At 45.1% G+C, this 19,521-nt stretch overlaps 1 protein-coding gene across 1 annotated transcript in view; it reads left to right on the forward strand.

The window, feature by feature from the left end:
* Positions 1-19,521, forward strand: part of LOC138513330 (ADP-ribosylation factor-like protein 8B-A) — a 222,098-nt gene that overhangs the window by 114,493 nt on the left and 88,084 nt on the right. Inside the window, exon 5 of the mRNA XM_069628077.1 lies at positions 9,338-9,405. Coding sequence (XP_069484178.1) covers positions 9,338-9,405 — 68 coding nt within the window. The remainder of the gene's footprint in view (positions 1-9,337; positions 9,406-19,521) is intronic.

Genomic DNA, 19,521 nt, shown 5'->3' on the forward strand with positions numbered 1-19,521 from the left:
AGCTCGTATTGGCTAAGGTAGCTGATGCTATTTTGGTGTACAGCCATGCAGATAATGTCCATTGTTCTGACACCTTGCCCTGGGGTACCTGTCCGGAATATTGACTGTTCGTCCTTTACCTCCTCTAGTTTATCGGCCAACCTTGGTCTGGGCTTTGAGGGCGATTTCAACGAAACTCCTGATTTACCGGGACTAAAAACTTACCAGAACAACTCTGTATGCATTACGCTGCCTCAGAGTTTGAAGCTATAGAAGCACTTTGCAACAAGATCTCACTTCTCAGATCCTCTCCAAAGAAATGTGTAAAGCAGTCCGTTAAACGGGTAGAATTTAATGAACTCCCTGGTGATCAACCTAAGCAGAAGATTGCAGCTAGTGGAAACAAGACTGAGTAAGGGACCCATTACTACATTTGTTAAACAGGGGCACAGGACCAGCAGACAAGATCCATTGGATAAATGGGTGTGTCCCAGTGGGCACCTGCGAATTCAGTGCCTAATAAAAAGAATGCAGTATTGCTTGATGAGAATGAGGGTTTAACTTGCTTTGCAGTCATATCCTTCTGCGCTGGATCACCAAACGGCAGCTCCCACAAACTGTGGCCCTATTGCTTCAACGCAAATGAAGACTATCCCGAGCATCCCCCTGGTTTTCCATCCATGGTCAGGATTGGGGCCTATAGTTAAACTGGAAGAAATTGAACCCACTTATAATAATCCTTTCCTAAATAGATCTAGATCACTGCAATTATGGAGGCAAATCCCTTGGCTTATGTCCAAGAGTGCAGACATTAGGGTTGAGCTACCCAAATGGGACGGTGTGCAGGAGGGACCCCAGCCGGCGCATAGGACTGGGGTTTTCCCAAACCGCACTTTAAGATGGAATAGCAGCACCCGTGAGATGGATGGGGATGCAGATTAAAACTCGAGCATTAAATCAATAATGACAACTAAATGCTTTGGCAAAGGGAGTCTGTTTAATAACAAGTACAAAAAACACGATCTTCTTCTCGCTTCAACACTCCGATGAACTTCACAACAATCGCATCCTTTATACTAAAATCTCGTAATTGCTGATGTGAAACGCTAAAAATGTTGCATGCTATTCTATTGGTTATAGGAAGGTAACTTTTCTATAGGTACTATATCTATATATGACACTAGCACGTGAGGATTGGATAACTAGTGTCAGGTGGGGCATCTAAGCCCTTCCTTCAGAATGACTACTGTGGACGTCACTAAAAGACAACGTCTCATTGGTTCTACAAACTATAGGATCCTAGATAGCTTGGCCCACTGTGATTGGGTTGGTACCACATCACCTTGTACTTTTCCACTTCGCTTAGCAGCATGCAGAATGGTCGGCCAGGTGCAGGGTGCCCGTCAGCTCCCTTAGCCTCCCACCAACCAGTACCACCATCCATCACTGCCCCACTAGCCATGTGTTAATTAGTTTCTAGTTTGTAGGCCTCGATGTTGCCTCTCTGTCTGGGAGAACTCTGATATCTATGCATAGCTCAAGGCTGTGCGTAGGTGTGAAGGCCCCAACTAGTCTTGCTTGCCAGGTCATATGTTTCAGGCACCGTGAAATCGTCTCCATGTCATTTGTGTATTTGATTTTAGCTTTCTGTCCACCAAATGCCTTCTGCTGCTTATCTCGACTCCTTTGAACCGGATACTCTGTTCTTGGTGTCGTAAATTGTATTAGCCCGAGGCAGCTAAGATGATCTTGGTTTCTTTCCACAGGTCTCGTGCATCTGAGTTTTGTTTCTGTCTTTGGCTTTCAATTCCCGTGTTTGAGGGGCTTCTTCTGGGGCCTCTTTGTAACTTGCGGTTGATTCTGCCCTTTTGCAAAGTGGACATATACGTTATATAAAATGCTCCTTTTGAGGTAGATATGTATATGTGGCGCTCGCCGCAATCTAATTTTCTACTAAGCATAGCAAGCTGCACGATTTCCTCAGCTTTCTTGTGTTTCCAAGCATACGTACACGTGTAAACTGATTGCATATCTTCTTTGCTCTTATGGCATAAGCTTTTTATACTTGACATCGTCCTTTTAACTTCAACTCAGGCTGTCGCTTATCCATGGTGTTTCGTCTCTTCTCGTCATTCATAGGTCGTTGTTTTCTTTATCTGTGAGTCAGTCGGAATTCTTGTGAAGTCATCATTCGTCTTCTTTTAGCACTTGTGGCTTCTTCAGGCCTTACTTTTTGACAATCGTCATTCTGTCTCACTTGTCGATACGGTTTTCTCAATGGGTACATTACTGTCGCAGGTTTCTTAGGTGTAGGTACTTCGATAGGTGCTGTCCGTCTGATAGCTACCGGACAGAGCCCCACTGCGGCTCTCAGCTGGTTTATTTGTTCAGCATACGTCACATATCTCAGCGTGAACGTTCCTGGAACTTCAAAATGGTCGGATGGAGGGCAGGCCATATTTGAGGCCTCCTCTACACTAGTATGACCAGTTGGGCACACACTTAATTTCATTTCTCCTGCTATTGTCTCACTGCTCTGTATGGGTGCGCAGACTCTTGAGTCAGTAGGTTTTAAACTTACAATCTGCTGTGTCCCTTTGTCCACGAACACCCCTTGTCTTGGGGGTAGGGGCCAGGTTCGGCAGGGTGGCAATGTGGATCATATGCCTATTTCGGAGCAGAAAGGCCAATTGTCTCCACTGGGAAAAACTCATCAGGAGTGGTATATGCAGAAGAATCTGAAAGAGTTGAGCAGTCGTTATTGGGATCAGGGTATACTGGGCCAGTACTAAAAATTGTGCTTTGTAAAAACACTGAAGACGCTCTGCTGGAACACCCGGGGTCACAACTGATTCCTGAAATACCATATTGGAACGTCAATCATTAGTAATAGTGACATTGTCATACTGCAAGAAACCAGGGCCACTAAAGATCTTTATATTGAAAGATTCAATATGATATTCAGACATGCTACATGTGGGCCTCTTGGCTGCCCGTCTGTTGGCCTTCTCATCGGTGCCAAGTCTTTTATATGAGTTTCTCCCTTTTTGGAGGTGATAACATCTCCTTGTATTGGCCGTTATGTTGGGGTCTGAAAAATATTGATAAGATGGAGCCCTACATAAAATCGAATAGTACTTTAATAATTAACTGGTTGTGTGTCCACAAGTGGAATATTCAGAAGCTCATGGCCTGGTTGAATAAGGCGCTGCGCATATATTGTAGTGCGCATAAACCGCTTGTTAAACATACGAACTGCTACGATCCCATTATTCATAACACAAAGAAAAACCTTCGGAGAAATATCAAGATCAGAAGTGCTTCCAGTCACCTTGACGGCCTAACTAGATGTAAATTAAAGACTCGGGCCATCACTAAATATAACTATTGGCTAAAAAGTCATAGATCCTTCTCAGCTTCCGCGAATTGGATCGCATTTTGGGAGCTTCTTCAAGTTCTGGGTTATGTCAAGGCACTTTACCACTAATGGCATAGGTACTGAATTGAACCCCATAAGCAAGAGCCTATGGCACGAAACCATTAGGAATCTTTTACTGTCCTAATCAAGAGCAGGCTGAGGATACTAATTGCAGGAATATGCAGGAATTTGCTAAGGGATTCCATCAGGATGCCATCTTTTATATAATCGATTCCTTTAACAATTCCCACACAGCTGGACCTGACGGTTATCTAAGGCAATCCTCAAGAAGAACCCTGAATATTCTGGGCATTTGTTTTGGAAAACATCTTCAACAAAATACTTGTAGACAGGCTAATTCCATTTAGCTGGAGGCGGTCCATTTTGATCCCTGTCTACGAGAGGGGTGATCATTCTGACCTGGCGAATGCTAGATGCTTGCCGAAAGATATTCGCGAACATCCTCCTGAAAGATTGGTAAAGTGGACATTGGAAGAGGGGTTGTTATGCTGACAACACTGTTCGGCTGGATTGCACGCCCATAGGGCTGCAGCAATCGATCAATGCTCTATCCCTATTTTCCCATTATAATAACCGAACCATAAATGTCCACAAAACATAAATATTGGTAGTTGGTGCGCGGTCCAGTAGAACAGCATTTGCTCAGTCTATTAATGGGACTCGTTTGGAGGTGGTCAACCAATACATATATTTGGGTTTTCCCCTATGTAGTTTTCCCACGTTGGAATTTTATAATCACCATACCTGCTCTAAAATTTTAAATAAATGTTTTTTTTTTTTTTTTAAATGTATTCGCCTTAAGGGAGGTAATAATGTTGTGGTGCTGACCGCTCTATTGGAAAAGTACCGTCCCTGGAATTTATATGGGCTAGCTGCAGTCCCGGGCCATCTTATAAATTGGGTGTTGAGATTGGAAGGGAAGATGCTCCGATCTATTCTGGGTATTTCCCATTCAGATCCTGTGGAGGCTCTCCGGTGTGAATTGGGTGTACATTCTTTAAGATCATGCTGGCTTACGCAGTGTACTCTCATGTATATTACTATACAACATGCTATTGAACAGCCCAATAGTCTTCCTTTATTATCTATTAGTAGCAAATGCACCTGTTAGTAAGAATGAGTTCCTCCTGCAATTCTGTAAGGATATGACTAATCCACTCACAGACTTGAATCTCTCCCTTGATGAATTAACAATCCTTCCTAATTGGGGCTATATTGTAAAGAAGAAGGCTCAAGCCTTTGATTATTGTAACAATGTGGATGGATTGTCCTCCTTGCCACTATATGTTGAATATACCACCCAAAGTTTTGGTAGAAATGTCCCATGTACCTATCTAGGGAGATTTTATTCTACCTCCATAAGATGTATTACCTTTGTATGAACATCCTACCCACTTAGGAACATACAGGTAGATGGCTGAAATTGCCCAGGGAGGAAAGAATGTGCCGACCATGCAACCGGGCCATTGAGTCGGCGCACCATATCTTAACACCATGCCCTGTTATGTCTCTTTTTTATGCAAAAGAGTATGCTAATTTTATTACCTGGGAGACGAGTAGAGAAGGAGATCAGTTTTGGAGCACCTTGGTTGGGGGCAGAATCAGTTGTGATTATGGCAGCAGCATATTTTATTTGGAAAAATGCTAGTCAGTTTTGATGTACTTTATGATGATATGGTATTTTTATTTTAATTGTATAACAGTATTTTAATGCATTCTATGAATTGTGTATAATGTTTGTTTTCAACCAATAAACGCATTAAAAATTTTTTTTGTCTTGGCTCAAGCAGTATATTTTAGATATGTGTGGGCCTATATGAAACCTGACGTACAATAACAAACTAGAGCCCACAAGACTAGCCTTGCGTCTTATGCATTGAGCTCCACCCTCCCCCTCCGCTATCGGCACCAAGAATCTATCCTAGCTTTGCCTTCCATCTTTGGGGCTACTTTCGAAGGGTAGGACACTGTCAAGATCAGGAATTGGAATTTATATTATATGAGGCAAACGCTTCAGAGAATATCCTCGCCACAGGGATCACCTGGAAGCACACTGGACCATTGAGGCGGGGAGGAACGTTCTTGAAAAGCACACAGAGGAGAGCTCAACATAACCCTGGATAAACAGGAGCTAAAAGCGGCTCTTGGGTATCCATCATCAAACAGTGACCAGGAGCTACCACTGTGGAACGAGGAGCTAGTACACAGCGTTCTGTGAATATAACTTCCACATAAGATAGGAACCTATTTTGTCCATTATTTATGACCCCTTATGTTTTAAATGTCATATAGATGTGTACTCTGTAAGTGTTCGAACATACTATGGGCCTGATTCATGGAACGTTTTCCTATGGGATTGCGCCATTATAAAACACTTCCATGAATCAGGCCCTATGACTGGTCACTTCTAGGGACTGAACAAGCACACTTCCAAAATGGACATGCTCAAGCTTGAAGCAATTAAATGAGGCAACACGTTGCAAGTTTCAATTTAGTTCAAATAATCAGCTGTATGTGCTATTGAATAGGGACATTGCTGTGGTGACTGTGTTTTTAGAGAATGCACAGAGAAAAACCATACATATGATATGGATTTGTGGCAAAGCTCACCTATGTTGAAAAGGTGGCCATTCTGGGATGGGTTATCTAAGCCGTTTTGTACTTGTGTGAATTTTAGGACTGGATTAATTTTTTATTTAGAGTTTTTGAAAGTAAATCAATAGTGCTGAAGTTGCTGTTTCAAGGTGCTGTGTGAACGAAATAAATTAGATTAAGAGTAGGTCAGAGTGACGTATCTGGATGTGATTAGCTCATGAAAACATGAATTTGATATATGTAGGTCTTTACTTTCCCTGCATTCACTTCACCATACATTAACATTGTCACTTTGTTACAGTAGATTTCCCTTTTGTGTGAAATTCGCTCCACCTGTGAGTCCCCCAGCACTTTTTGCTGGACTCCTGGATTTGTGACTAGTTCTCCTGAGTGAACCCTTTTTACCTCTTTTTGGTAGTTGCTTTTGGAGTCATGAGTTAACAAAGCAGGGGGGTACCTTATATCCTACCTGTATTTTTTTTTGCGAGATCAGCACACTCCACCTTTATGTGGAGTGCAGAGGGGATCCACTGTCTCGTTTCTAAACCCTCCAGTAACCTTTTGGTTACTGTGACAAGCCCATCTGTTCAGACTGGTGGCAGTGTACCTACTACACAACTTTTTGTGGACTTAGGTCGCAGCCTGTCATTGCAGCTGCGGTCAAGGTCCCAAGGCACTGTTTAGCCAAAATGGTGGTCTTACTTTCCTAAACCCTGAACTCAATGACTTGTTCTTATTGTTGCCTTCATCTACCATGCTAGATCGGGGAGGGTCCTCTTCTCCCTTTGTCATCGCCGGGCTTCCCTTGGAAAGCCTGCAACGCTTTTTTGGGTGACTGGGAGGTGAACCGAAACTCTCCCATCCTTTGTTTTGCAGTGTACCTGAGAGAATCCAGTTCAGACTGGGAGGCTGGCTGTCCCCATTGGACTGCCATCTTCAAGTTTGAATGGTGCATGGAAAACAATTGGTGGACTCGGCTGGTGATCCTGGATACATTTCGAGGTCCTGGAGCTGACACCCAGAGTCGACCACTGGAACAGAAGTATCCCAAGATGACAAAGGAGGACATTGCCAGCAACTTCCTACGACTTCCAGAGGCCGTTGAGTGAGTACTGCCGTCTCGACCTTGACTTTAAAGCGACTGGGAAGATCTGAAGAAGACTTCCTCCTGTGGACTGGTGGGCCTAACCAGTCCCAAGACGAACTACAATTTGCGCCATCCCTGGAAGAGCTGAAACCTCCACAGCAAGTCACCAATACCTGGAGACCTGTCCTGCATCGCTGTGCGCCATCTACCGAAGCACAGTTTTGCCTGCAACTTTTTGGGCATTCTTCCAAGCCCGCAGTAATTTGAGCCAGCTCCCTAAAGTCCCCTCACCAGAGATGACAACTGAGAAACTGAGAAGAGTCTACTGTTGCAACAATTGTACTTCAAGCCTGAAAAAGGTGCCAACAAGCCAGAACTGCGAAGATCCTTTGCTGGGCATCAGTCTACATGAGAGCGGTCATCACATCTACTGAAGGCCCCCTTTTTTTTTTCTGTCGCCAAGACCGAGAAACATGTGACTGGGTCTGCTGTTGCCTCCCTGCCGGAACCGTCGTGCAGCTACTGCTTCTTCATTTGAAGGTACTGTCCTGCTCCTGGTAAGACATACCTGGAGTCTGCTTTCTTGATCCTGTGATCCTGGGGACTGCAGATAGCTTGTATCTTGCACCCCACCCCTACCGATCCCCATAGTTACATTGGGGTGGACAACTCGTTGTACTCTATCCTGCCTTAGGACATTGGTCCATGGAGAAATCCATCAAGGAAACATCCTCATTTCCTGGACCTGTGAAACCTAACTTACACCTCCCTGCAAACCAAGAAGAGATGATGTTGGACTCTGCCACTCGGAACCCTGTACTCTGTTTTCCCACCTTTCCTGCGCAACCCCTGGTCACTGGTGGCCCAGTGTCCTCTCTGAATATTGTGAGACATTTCCAAGATGGCGTTGGACAACGTTATAACAGTTTGGAAAAGTTTTCATGTATGTTTCAGATGGTTTTAATATGTGATTTGTTACTGAAAAAGCTATTCTAATGTGACTACCACTGTGGTTTATTATCCTAAGATTATTCCAAGTGGTGTATTATTTTGCTGTGTGTGTTACTTGACTTGTTACAACAGTGTGCCTTAGTGTTGATATTAAATAACTATTTTGATATAACTTGTAAGTGTATCAGTTTTTGCTTGGATTAAGTGTATGCTCTTGAGTTCTTTGTACCTCACTACAGCCCTCCTCCCTCCTTAGACTAAGCCTGGCTGCTCGCCATTCTACCAAACCCTGTGTGGTTCAGGCCAAACCCTAAAAGTGTAACCCTGTTCGACCATGGTGGGCTTTCCTAAGTTCTGTCACAGACAGTAACTTTTGTAAAACCCTCTAACACATTTACTTTGCCATACCTTTTTCTGTGCCTGTCTTTCACTTCTAACATTCCCTTTTCATTAAAGGGGGAGACGCCATGTACCCCACCTCTTTTCTACCCTTTATTCCCCCTGCTACTCCTTGAACCCAACTAACCATTAACCACATCCAATGTCCCCTTCACAATGTGAAGGTGTAGACCAAGTAAAGGTATGAAGAAGTGAATGTGTGATAAAGTACATTTCTGCGGAAGTGAATGTAGACTAAGTGTAGACCATTTTTGTGGCGAGGTAAAAGGGATGCCTAATTTGATTAATTCTAAATTGCATCAGTAAGGAGGTTTAAATGGAAGGAGGCACATATGTGTTATTTCTGTCTGTGCTGCATTAATGACCAATTGTTTAAAAAAAACATGTTTTGCTTTTGAATTGCTTTAAAAGGAACATGGAGGATTCTAGTTCTTGCTAATTAAAGAGCTTAAAGCTACACTAAAATTCCAGACGCATCCCTCAAACAAATGTATTAATCCATTAACACACACTACCGTGGTTTTCCACGTTGTATGTCAACCTGTAAGTAGCACACAAGCCATAGGTGGTGAAACACTATTGGTTTCAATCTTTATGGTGGCTCATGGTCACCAGTGGCTTAATCACTTTCATTGTATGAAGATTTTACTAAAATGATCATATAGGTACTTAAGACCTAATACATCGTTGGATTATGTCAGATGTACAAGAGAAAAGCAGTTGTATTATGCATTATGCATTTTGTGCTTTCAGAATTAGGAGGAGCAAAACTGTCCATTTTTGATGAATTCGTAAGTTTGCATTTCTGGGTTAAGGTTTTTTAAAAAAAATGTGTGATTGGTTAAGAGAATATGAATATTTCTGAATCCTCAACTTTGTTTTTACAGGTCTTAGTCCTTGGAAACAAGAGAGACCTTCCAAACGCTTTGGACGAGAAGCAGTTAATTGAAACCTTGTAAGCAATGAGGCTATGTATGAATTTGCTGAAACTTAAGCAATCTAAATGCATTTTTTTTTTTTTTTTTTTTTTTTAAAGTATTTTTAAAGCATGCGCAACTCCTAGCTGAGTCCTAAATACACGTCCGAAGTATTGATTGTAAAATACAAAATGCCTTAATTTGTGTGCACCCTCCAGTTCGGAGTTGTGAAGTCTTTTAGAAACCCTTAGCCGTTGTCACATATCTGTGTTGTACTAATCCTTTAGATGTATAGTTTTGAAAGCTGTATGCTTGTAATATGAAGCACCATAACGAATACATAATTGGGGCAATAAAAGTGAAACTGTGTTTATTGGAAGAACTGAGAAGGTAATTGCCAGCTAACATGAGTTGCTGAGTGCTGCAGACACCTGTCCTTGCTCCCCTCTGCTTCAACCTGTCCCCTCCCACACCAACCTCTGTGAGCACGAAATCCAAGTATACAATTAGGCTGGTGCCCTATTCTATGCCTAATATATCTTGCCAGTCCTGGTTTTCCTCATTCCCTGCTATGATTTGTAGACCCAAGCTTATGATGGTGTGGAAACAAATCTAGAAGTCCCATAATGCAGTGGGGGGAAAGAAATCTGAGCTGGCAAGAGTTGGGGTAGCTTGGCAGCTATGTAGAGAATGCCCTTGTGCTCCTCATTTTGTTGGTGGGCCAGAGTGCCAGAACACCCTGCAGAAACAGATATACTTCCTTATGGGTTCCCTGGGTCAATGTCCAGTACCGATGACCTATGCCAGACATGTGGCTATGTATTACATTTTAAAGGGAGGTGGGGAGGAGGTGGGTCATCCCTGTTTTTGGAAGTTTGGAGTTAAAATGGTTTTCTTAACATAAATTAAATCCTATTCCTTATGGGTGTATTTATTTTCGTTTTTTTTAACAGGGGGTTGGAGAGGAATGTATTAACTCTTAACATTCCTTTCTGTAATTCGTACATCAGTGCAACCACAAATTCATATATATTAAAAGATGTATTTTTACCTTTTAAAATTTGTCAGGCCAGTTATATTGGAGCTTCTTCCTGTGGCTTTGCCTATAAAGTGTATCCCTATAACTGAGTGGCTGGAAGCAGTGGGCAAGCTGCTGTGTGCCTTTGTTTCCCATTTTTCTCTGGGAGTGGTGTTTTTACTCCTTATTTTGTATATTTTTTTCCAATGATTGCCTGTTTTGAGAGAAGTATAAAGGCTACTATCAGTTATCGATAGGTGCTGGCTCTGCATCTGTAAACAATTGCTTCCTTTTGTAACCACCAACATAAAATAACTGTTCAATTACCTAATCTCGGCTCAACTAGATTGTTGGCTGGCAAAGAAATCCATGTGCAGACTGCAAACCCTGTACTATTTGGCTGCTCAGATTTCCTTACAGCTTCAAAGATCAAGCCAGCTCTTTTCAAGCTTTACTGGTTCCTGCTAGTAGAGCATTTTAAGGTTCTTACTGTTTTCACAACCTTCCATGTCTACGGTCTGTGACCGTCGCATGTCTATAGGTGTCTGTGGTCTGACAATGTGTAATGTGAAACACATTGTGTATAGGTGCATTATAAAAACCCAATAAATAGATGTGTGAGCCTAGTGGATAGGAGTGAAGTAAGCCTTGGTCCACCACTCTGTGATTCAGGCCCCATAAGAATGATAGTGCGCTCATTCCTTCAGATTGTCCATCGCAAGCCTTGTGTGTATACAGACTTGCCTTTGTACTGCCTGAAATACATAAATGTAATTTTGCAAGTGCAAATGTCATGGAAGAAGGCTACTTGCAAACCCACTCGCGCAAGTCCGTTTTCCCCTGGCAAGTCCCTGCTGTCAGTGTGAGGAGTTTACAAGCACCACTCGCGGAGCATGCCCTGGACCCTGCTCATACACGTTGGGGGTGGGGTCACACGTTTGTCAGGAAGAAGTCGGGAGACCTATGCCGCAATTCCAAAAAGGCGACAGTGACCTTCCGGGAGCAATGTAATGCAAGGTCAGCTATCAAACTGTTTCCAAGAAAGAAGACATGGACTTTGTAACATGAGGAAATGGAGCTATGGGGTGCTGTCCAACACAACCACATAGGAAAATTGGTGGTTTGCACTGGTCCGAACCAGCTTGCAGACATGCCTGCACCGCTCACATTAGCCCATTCACACAAATGGTCTGTATCCAGCCCAGTAGAGCTATGTAAGCAGGCGCTAACAGATGGGTGGCATGGGTATTAGGAGTTTGACTGGTTGGTGTGGTGGAAAATGCAGACTGAGGCGTGGCAGAGCAGCAAGTTGGTCTGGAGGAGTGGGGGGGAGAAAGAGCGCTGGGAAAAAAGTTGAAGAAAGGTGGAGCAGCGTGAAGGCAGGGGAGGAGGAAGATGAATGTAAGGGGATGAAGAGCATATAGAGGAGAGGAGGTGAAGAGATGGAAGAGAACGGGTAGAGGAAGAGCAGCAAGGGAGGTGAGGGAACAGGGAGGAGGAGGAGGAAATGGATGGGAAAGAAGAAAGAGGTGGACGGGCAGCATGGGGCAATCCCCTAAACCTTGCTTCTAAGAAGGTTCATACAGTGGTGAAGAGGCCTCCGATTAGACCACAGATCTCTGAAGCCCACAAGGTAAGGTTACTCGCTGCACCAGAGGCTGAGTTGGAGGTAACTCCTGGAGCGCCCAGGTGTACCAACAAGTGACCCCTGACACCATAAACAATGACCAGTGAAGACTGAGAAGGCTAAGAAAAAAGTGCCAGACTCTATAAATCCCAGACACTGTCAGTCACTGTTTGCTGCCAACAAGGTAGGGCTGAACTGGGGGAGTGAGTGAATGGCAGTTGGCTATGTTCTTAAGGAAATTAGACTGATTTATGATTATCTAAACGTATCTTGTGGGCTCAATCAAAAGCAAATACATTTATTGTTGATACAAAACGGGAAAAAAAAGGTTGGTTTCTTATTCTTCGTTGGTCTCTCTACTAGTGGAAAAGAAGACGAGTCAAAATGAAAGAGAAATTGGTGAGAGGGCGCAATGGAGATGCATGGTGAGAGAGGCAAATAGCAGAATTATAGACTGCGTGTGGGGGGCGAGGGTAAGGTAAGAGATGGGAATGCCAAACAGCAGAGCAATCAACAAGAAAAGATGAACTGAGGAGTTTAGTAGCAGAGAAGGATAGAAAGGTGCGCCATGTAGAATATTATAGAGATGAAAGCGACTGATTAGATATGTGGGAGGAAAAGAATGGCGTAGGGTCAAAGATGACGCCCACATGTTTTGAAGAAGTTGAAAAGGTAGGGAAGAAGGGGTGGGGGAATGAGAGCAAATGGGGAGGAAGTGGAGGAGGGTGGATATTTGCAGGAAAGAGTAGCTCTGTTTCAGATGTGTGAGGCCATGCAAGATTGGATGGCGGAGAGACAGTTGAAAACAGTCGTATGAAGTGAGTCAGAAAAGGAAGAGAGTGAGAAGAATATTTGTGTGCCATCTGCATCGTAGTGACATGACTAGTTATAGGAGGAGATACGTTCAGATGGGGAAATGGTATAAAGAGAGAACAGTAGAGGGTTAAGAACGGAATCTTGGGGAACCCCATGAAGTAGAGGACTGAAGGACGAAATACTACCAGACCAGGAGACCGAATAGGATCACACCAATAGATGGAATTTAAACCTAACTGGAACAGAGCCAGAAGAAGACAGCAAAGATAGTAAGAGTGCATGATTAACAAGGTTGAAGACCGCAGGCAAATCCAGAAGGATAAGAATAGAGGATTGCCGGTGGTTTCAGGCCAAGAAAAGACTTGGTGACATGAAGAGAAGCCTCCATAGAATGGAAAGGACCGAAATCAGATGGGAAAGGACGAAGTGAATGCAAATTCAAATAGGAGACTGCATGCTGAAGAAGTTTAGAACTTAATGGCAGAGAAATTGGGGCAGAAGTTGATGGGTGGTGAGGTCAAGGGATGGCTTTTTAAGAATGGCTAAGACTAGAACATGTATAAATAGAGCAGGAAAGGTTTCAGTAGTATGTGAGGTATTCAGAAGACTGGTGAGATGAGGAATAAGAGGAGGATAAACAGAAGGAATAAGAGAAAATGGAAGGGGGTTATGAGGAGAGGCAGTACAATGGGGCACATGTAAGGGGACCAGCAGTGGCTGGTACGGAGAATAGGAAAGACGAGACGCAGGGAAGAAGGGGAAGCAGGAGTAGAAATGGTGACGGAGAAGACCCAGGCACCTTTTTCACCAACTGCAAGCTAGTAGTCGAGACAGTAAAGTATCCCCTCTTTACTTTGCCACACACACGTTGTCATACATTCACTTTGCCAGACATTTACTTCATCATACATTTACTGTGTCATGCCTTTACTTTGTATCTTCACATTGTGAAGATGGTCATGGATGTGATTAGGGATGGTGTAAGGTTAGGTGGGGGGTCCAGGGGTAGCAGAAGGGAAGAATATGGGGTAGAGGAGAAGGGAGTTCAGGGGGTTTCCCCCTGCAATGACAAAGTAACTGGTGAAGTAAATGTGATAAAGTAATGGTGAAGTGAATGCTGGCAAAGTAAAGACATCTGTCACTGTTTCTTTGATGTCTGCTGCCTAACACAAACATCTGAATTGATAGTTCACACTGGCCTGAACCATTCCGAAGATACCTCCCACATGCCTAGACTTGTTCACACAATTAAACAGGCCTGGTACCAGCCCTCACAGAGATATTCAAGCAGAAGACAGCAGAGAGGCAGTGCGGGTGATGAGTCTGACCACCAAGCGTAGTGTGGCGGAGCAGAGAGCAGGTGGGCAGCAGAGGAGTATGGAAGAGCAACATGGAAGGGGAGGGAGAAAGGGGGAAGACACTGGGAGAGTGGTGTAGCAGCAGAGAGGGGGTTGAGACTGGTGGAGAAAAAAACAGCAGGAAGGACAGCCGTTGCAGGGGAAAGCATGGCAGAGAGGGGGATATGAGGTCAAGGGGAGGAAGAGATGGCAGGAGAGGTGGAAGAGAGCTTAGATGAGACGGAGAGGGGCAAGAGGGGGGAGAGAAAGAAGAGGGATGGAAGCAGAGCAAGAGACAGTCTGACAGGGACCCACAGCTGCAAGGCGCCGGAGTGGCACAAAACAACCAAAGCACTATGGTTTTGGGACCTGCTAGTCAGTGCTTACACGGTGCTCCAAACCCAGCAGGGAGGGAGGTTTAAGGTAACTTTGATTGGATAGGATGGGGGAATTAGGGAAACCAGAAGGAGGTTTAGGGAGAGGTTGTGGATGGGGAAAGGGGAAGTTAGGGTAAATACTTGACCACTGTGCTCGCCTCCAGCATACTGATGCATTCATACAAACATACGTCCCTGACTCGAACGCTACTCACTCACAGCGTGAGTTACTGCATATTAAACATGGGCACAGTAGCATAAACTGCAATGATATGGTATAGCACTTAGCTTGGGTTAGTTTGTATTTATTGGTTTATATAGTGCTTTACGCCAAAGCGCTGTACAATTGAACAACTTGATACAAAGAACATAACATAACAATATAACGGTAGAAGCAAATTACAGTATGAATCAATCAACAAACCAGTAAGAAGAGCAATAAGATTGGAGGGAATAGGGAGAGGAAAGCAGTGGGAATTTGGGGGAGAGGAGGGGGAGGAGGAGGAGGAGGAGGAGGAGGGGGGGTGGGAGAGGGGTGGTAGGGAGTGGAGGGAGGGAATCAAGGGAAGGGAGAAAGAAAGGAGGGGGAGCAGGAAGGGGAGGGAGTTTCAAGGCGGGGGGTGGAGAAGGAGAGATTTAAGGGAGGTGCGAAATGAGGAGAAAGTAGGAATAGAACGAATTGAGAGAGGTAGGGAGTTCCAGTGCAGGGGAGCTAGGAGCTGGAAGGAGCGGAAACGGGAGGGGGCACAAGGAGACGGAGACACAGTCAGAAGGAACTGATCAGCTGAACGAAGAGGGCGGGAGGGAGTGTAGAAGGAGAGGCGGGAGGAGAGGTAGGGTGAGCAAGTCCATGGAGAGATTTGAATCCAAGGCAGAGGAAGTGAAATTTAAGTTGAGTGAAATGGAAGCCATCCAAGTGAGGAGAGGGAAGCTGAGATAGTCGCGGGAGGTAAGGAGACAGAGGGTACGGACAGCAGAGTGGTAGATAGACTTGAGAGGATCGAGATGAGAAGTAGGTAGGCCAAAGAGTAATGAAGAGCAGTAGAAGAGGAGATTAGAAGTTTAGTAGCATGAAAGGTGAGAGCAGGGTGGATTTTGCAAATATTGAAGAAGTGGTAGCAACAGGCACGAGAAGTGAGAGAGAGATGGTGGGAGAAAGAGAGTGAGGAGTCAATGTGGACGCCTAAGTTAGGGGCGTGGAGAGAGATAGGGAGATTAGTGAGAGGGAAATTAATGAAAGGGGGAGGTGATGGAGGGGGAAGAGAGTTGGAGGGGAAAAAGACAACTTCAGTCTTGTCAGTGTTGAGAGAGAGAAAGCGGGAAGACATCCAGTTCTTCGTGGCAGTAAGGCAGGAAGAGAGTTTCAGGTGGAGTTTGGATGAGAAGGAAGCGAAAGAAAGGAAGAGTTGAGTGTCGTCGGCATAGAAATGGTGGGAAATGCCAAACGAGGAGATAACGGGGGCAAGGAGGGAGGTATAGAGTAAGAAAAGGAAAGGAGCAAGCACTGAGCCCTGAGGTACACTGTACTCAAGAGATTGGGATGGAGAGGACCGGCCACCCCAGGAAACAGTGAAAGAGCGGGAGGAGAGGTACGAGGATAGCCAGTTAAGGACAGAGCCTGTGAATCCAAAGGAGAAGAGAGTGTTAAGTAGGGGGTGATTGACAGTGTCGAACGCAGCAGAGAGATCAAGAAGAATGAGGACTGAGGATTGCTTAGTGTGTCGAGAAGGGAGTTAAGGATATAGGTAAGAGCAGTTTCAGGAGAGTGTTTAGTACGGAAGCCAGATTGGGAGGGGGGTAGGAGGGAGAGATTGGTGACAAAGGTTGAGAGCTGGGAGTAGGCAATGCGCTCTAACAGCTTAGAGAGGAATGGAAGAAGAGAAATGGGGCGGAAGTTGGAGGTAAGAAGGGGATCGGCCGAAGGTTTCTTCAAAATAGGGATGATGGTGGCATGTTTGAAAGCAGAGGGGAAGGTGGCCGATGAAAAGCAGGTGTTGAAGAAGGAAGTAAGGTAGGGAATGAGAAGAGGGTAGATCTTGGGGATAAGAAGGGATGGGAGAGGGTCCGTAGGGGCGGATGTAGGGTGGGCTTGTTGCTAGTTATTTGCCTGGAGTGTCTTGTTCTCTCCTGGGAGCCTCTTGGGTCGTGCTGTGTCGCAGTTCAAATGCTGCAAGAAAGTGCAACAATTAGTGCACACATCTCACTGCGGCACGTGACTGTTCATGTTGTTCTCATGCAGGCATACTGATGGGGCTGCACATGGCTGTCTGGCATGTACTGCAGGGACTTATGTGGCTTTGCCATGCGTTAGTTCATGCAGGATTTCTTGCAATTAGTAAACCACTCTGGGAATGCGTTCTGAAACATTTCAGATCTTGCAGGTATGTGCACGGCTTAGCAAGCCGCCTTTTTGGGGTAACTATGGTGCAGCGCAGGTTTGAGAGGCGATGATTAGCAATGCGCTTTGTTACGTGCAAGCCTAGTCTTTGCCGGCTGACTTAGCTTTGCAGGAACCAGGTGCCAGTTGTCTGGTGGGGCTGGGCCCTCGGTGCCTTCCACTGACTCCCTGTAGGTCACCAAAGCACTCCGGCACTTATCTGTGTCAAGCGAGGGGCGATATGCTGGTCCGGGGAGGGGGGAATTACCCTTGCGTTAGCATAGGAAGCTGGAGCTGCTCGGAAACACGTCTTCTCCCTGGGAGGACTCGAGCACAAGTTCTGTCCTTTTGATTCGGCACGTTTGCGCCGGCGTGCCACTCCCAACGTGGCCTTCCTGAGGAGCTGGGCCCAGGTGCTGCTGGGAACTGTAGTCTTGTAGCTGGTTGCCCTGCAAAAAGGGCAGAGAAGCCTTCAATTAGGCTGTTTTGCCCTTTTTAAAGGTGAAATGTGGCTTTTGTTTTGTCTTGTGTATTCGCACACAGTCCGTTGCATGGCTGCCATATTCTTTGTGCTGCACTCTTGAATCTGCCCTTCTTGCTTGCTGCTCTGCCCCTCTTGCCCCCAACCCTGACAGTCCCTAGGACCTTGGTCTAAAAGGAGTGGCCCAAGTTTACAGCCAGAAATACAAAAGTCTGGGCTCAGTAGGTAAATGTCAGGAAGAAGGGGGGCATCTATTAGTCTGCTGAGTTAGAGGTGGGTTTTAATGGCTTTCTTAAAGTCTGCCAGAATGGAGATGTCCTTATAGAGAGGGGGTGATCATTCCATTCCCATGGTTCATGTGTTTCGAAGCTTGCTCTGCCAAATTTAGAGTGCAAAGTAGCGCGATTTACTTGTTAGTCAAACGGTTGATCAAGTACTGAGGGGCAGCAGTATTCCGGCATTTGTAAGTTGGGCAGAGTCTTATGCCTGATCCTCTGTTTGATGGGCAACCAGTGTAAGATCCTTCTGTACGAGGTAACATGATCCTGTTGAGACAGTCCACAGATTGCTCGGATTGCTCCATACTGTGTTGTCTGCAGGCGGTGTAGGTTAGTTTGTGATGTGCCAGTGAACAAGCTGTTACAGTAATTCAATTGGGAGTTTAGCATGGCAGTCGCAAGTAGGGATCTGTTTTTGATCAACAGGGTCTAATCTGGTGTAATAGCTTATTCACGTTTCCGCATGATGAATGTATATGAGACCTGTTTCATTGATGGTTTGGAGTCCATGAATATAGCCAATGTTTTCACACATTTGGAGACTGGTATCAGACTAGCCAGGATCGTGAAGTCTGTGTACAGTGTCTAATTTATTTAGATGGGGACCGGTAGCAATGATAAGGAGCTCTGTTTTGTCATTGTTAAGGGCCAATGAGTTCAATGCCATCCAAGATTGAATTGCCATGTACGCCCTGTTCACTTGGTGTGTTCGGAGTGGATCCCTGACAATTCCAGGAGTACCTGGGTATTGTCAGCATAGATTGCGTACTGAACACCCAGGCTGTCAAGAAGGTCAAGTAAAGGCCTGATGTAGATGTTGAACAGGGTCGGGGACAGGCATGAACCCTGGGGCACTCCACATGTGGTGGTAATAGGGGAGGCATGAGCATTCTCAACAGCTACTCTTGATATCCTTGGACCCAAGAATGATACAATCCATTGGGTATCCCTCTCTGAATAGTAGGCAAGGTCTTCCAGTCTCTCTTGCAGGAGTTGATGATCAATGAGATTGAAGGGTGCTGACAGGTCTAATAGCATCAGCAGTGCTGGATGACCTTTTTCCAAGATGCCCACAATATTAGATTTGAGGTCCAATAATGCAGTCTCTGTCCCCTGTTGGGTTCTGAATCCAGATTGATGGGTACCTAAGGTTTTATTGTCCTCTATGAATTTCTGTAACTGCAGGTATGCCACTCTACAGGAATTCGGTAATGGGTCGGTAATTCTTAGTTAACGCGGTGTCCAACGTATTCTGCTTGAGTAATGGAGTTATCCATGCTTCCTTCAGCGAGGGCGGAACTATGCCATCCCTGAAGGATATGTTGGAATTTTTTGTAATCCATGTGACATGAATGTACGAGTCCTTTAGTATGTTAGTGGGACAGATATCCTGTATACAGGTAGTGGGTTTGAGTTTCGAGGGGATTGGGTCCTCCGACGTATTCCATATCTATGACAATAATCACCACAACTGTGCTTCTTCTGAAAATCTTTCGGCTCCTGCGTCAATGACGTTGATGCACTGCCCTCGAAGGCCTCCATCGAGCCGACGTCACCGGATGTTATAAGTAGGACACACGACGCCCGTAGCCTCAGTTCTGTTTTTTCAGCGAACGTGTTCGCTTTGGAGATCTCGGTGCGCCTCGACTCTTCTGAGTTCTGTTCTTTCAGTTCCTCAAACCTGTTTGTTTGTGAATATCTATGATGTCCTCGTCGTCCTCTACCCCGCGGCCGGGTTTTAAGACGTGTCGGGAATGCGGGTCCAAGATGTCGTTGACGGATTCGCATGTTGCTTGCCTCTGGTGCCTCGGTGGGGACCACAACACGGATGACTGTGTGGACT

The sequence above is a fragment of the Ambystoma mexicanum genome, chromosome 12, assembly GCF_040938575.1.
Source record: "Ambystoma mexicanum isolate Mex_15411 chromosome 12, UKY_AmexF1_1, whole genome shotgun sequence".
NCBI classification, from domain to species: domain Eukaryota; kingdom Metazoa; phylum Chordata; class Amphibia; order Caudata; family Ambystomatidae; genus Ambystoma; species Ambystoma mexicanum.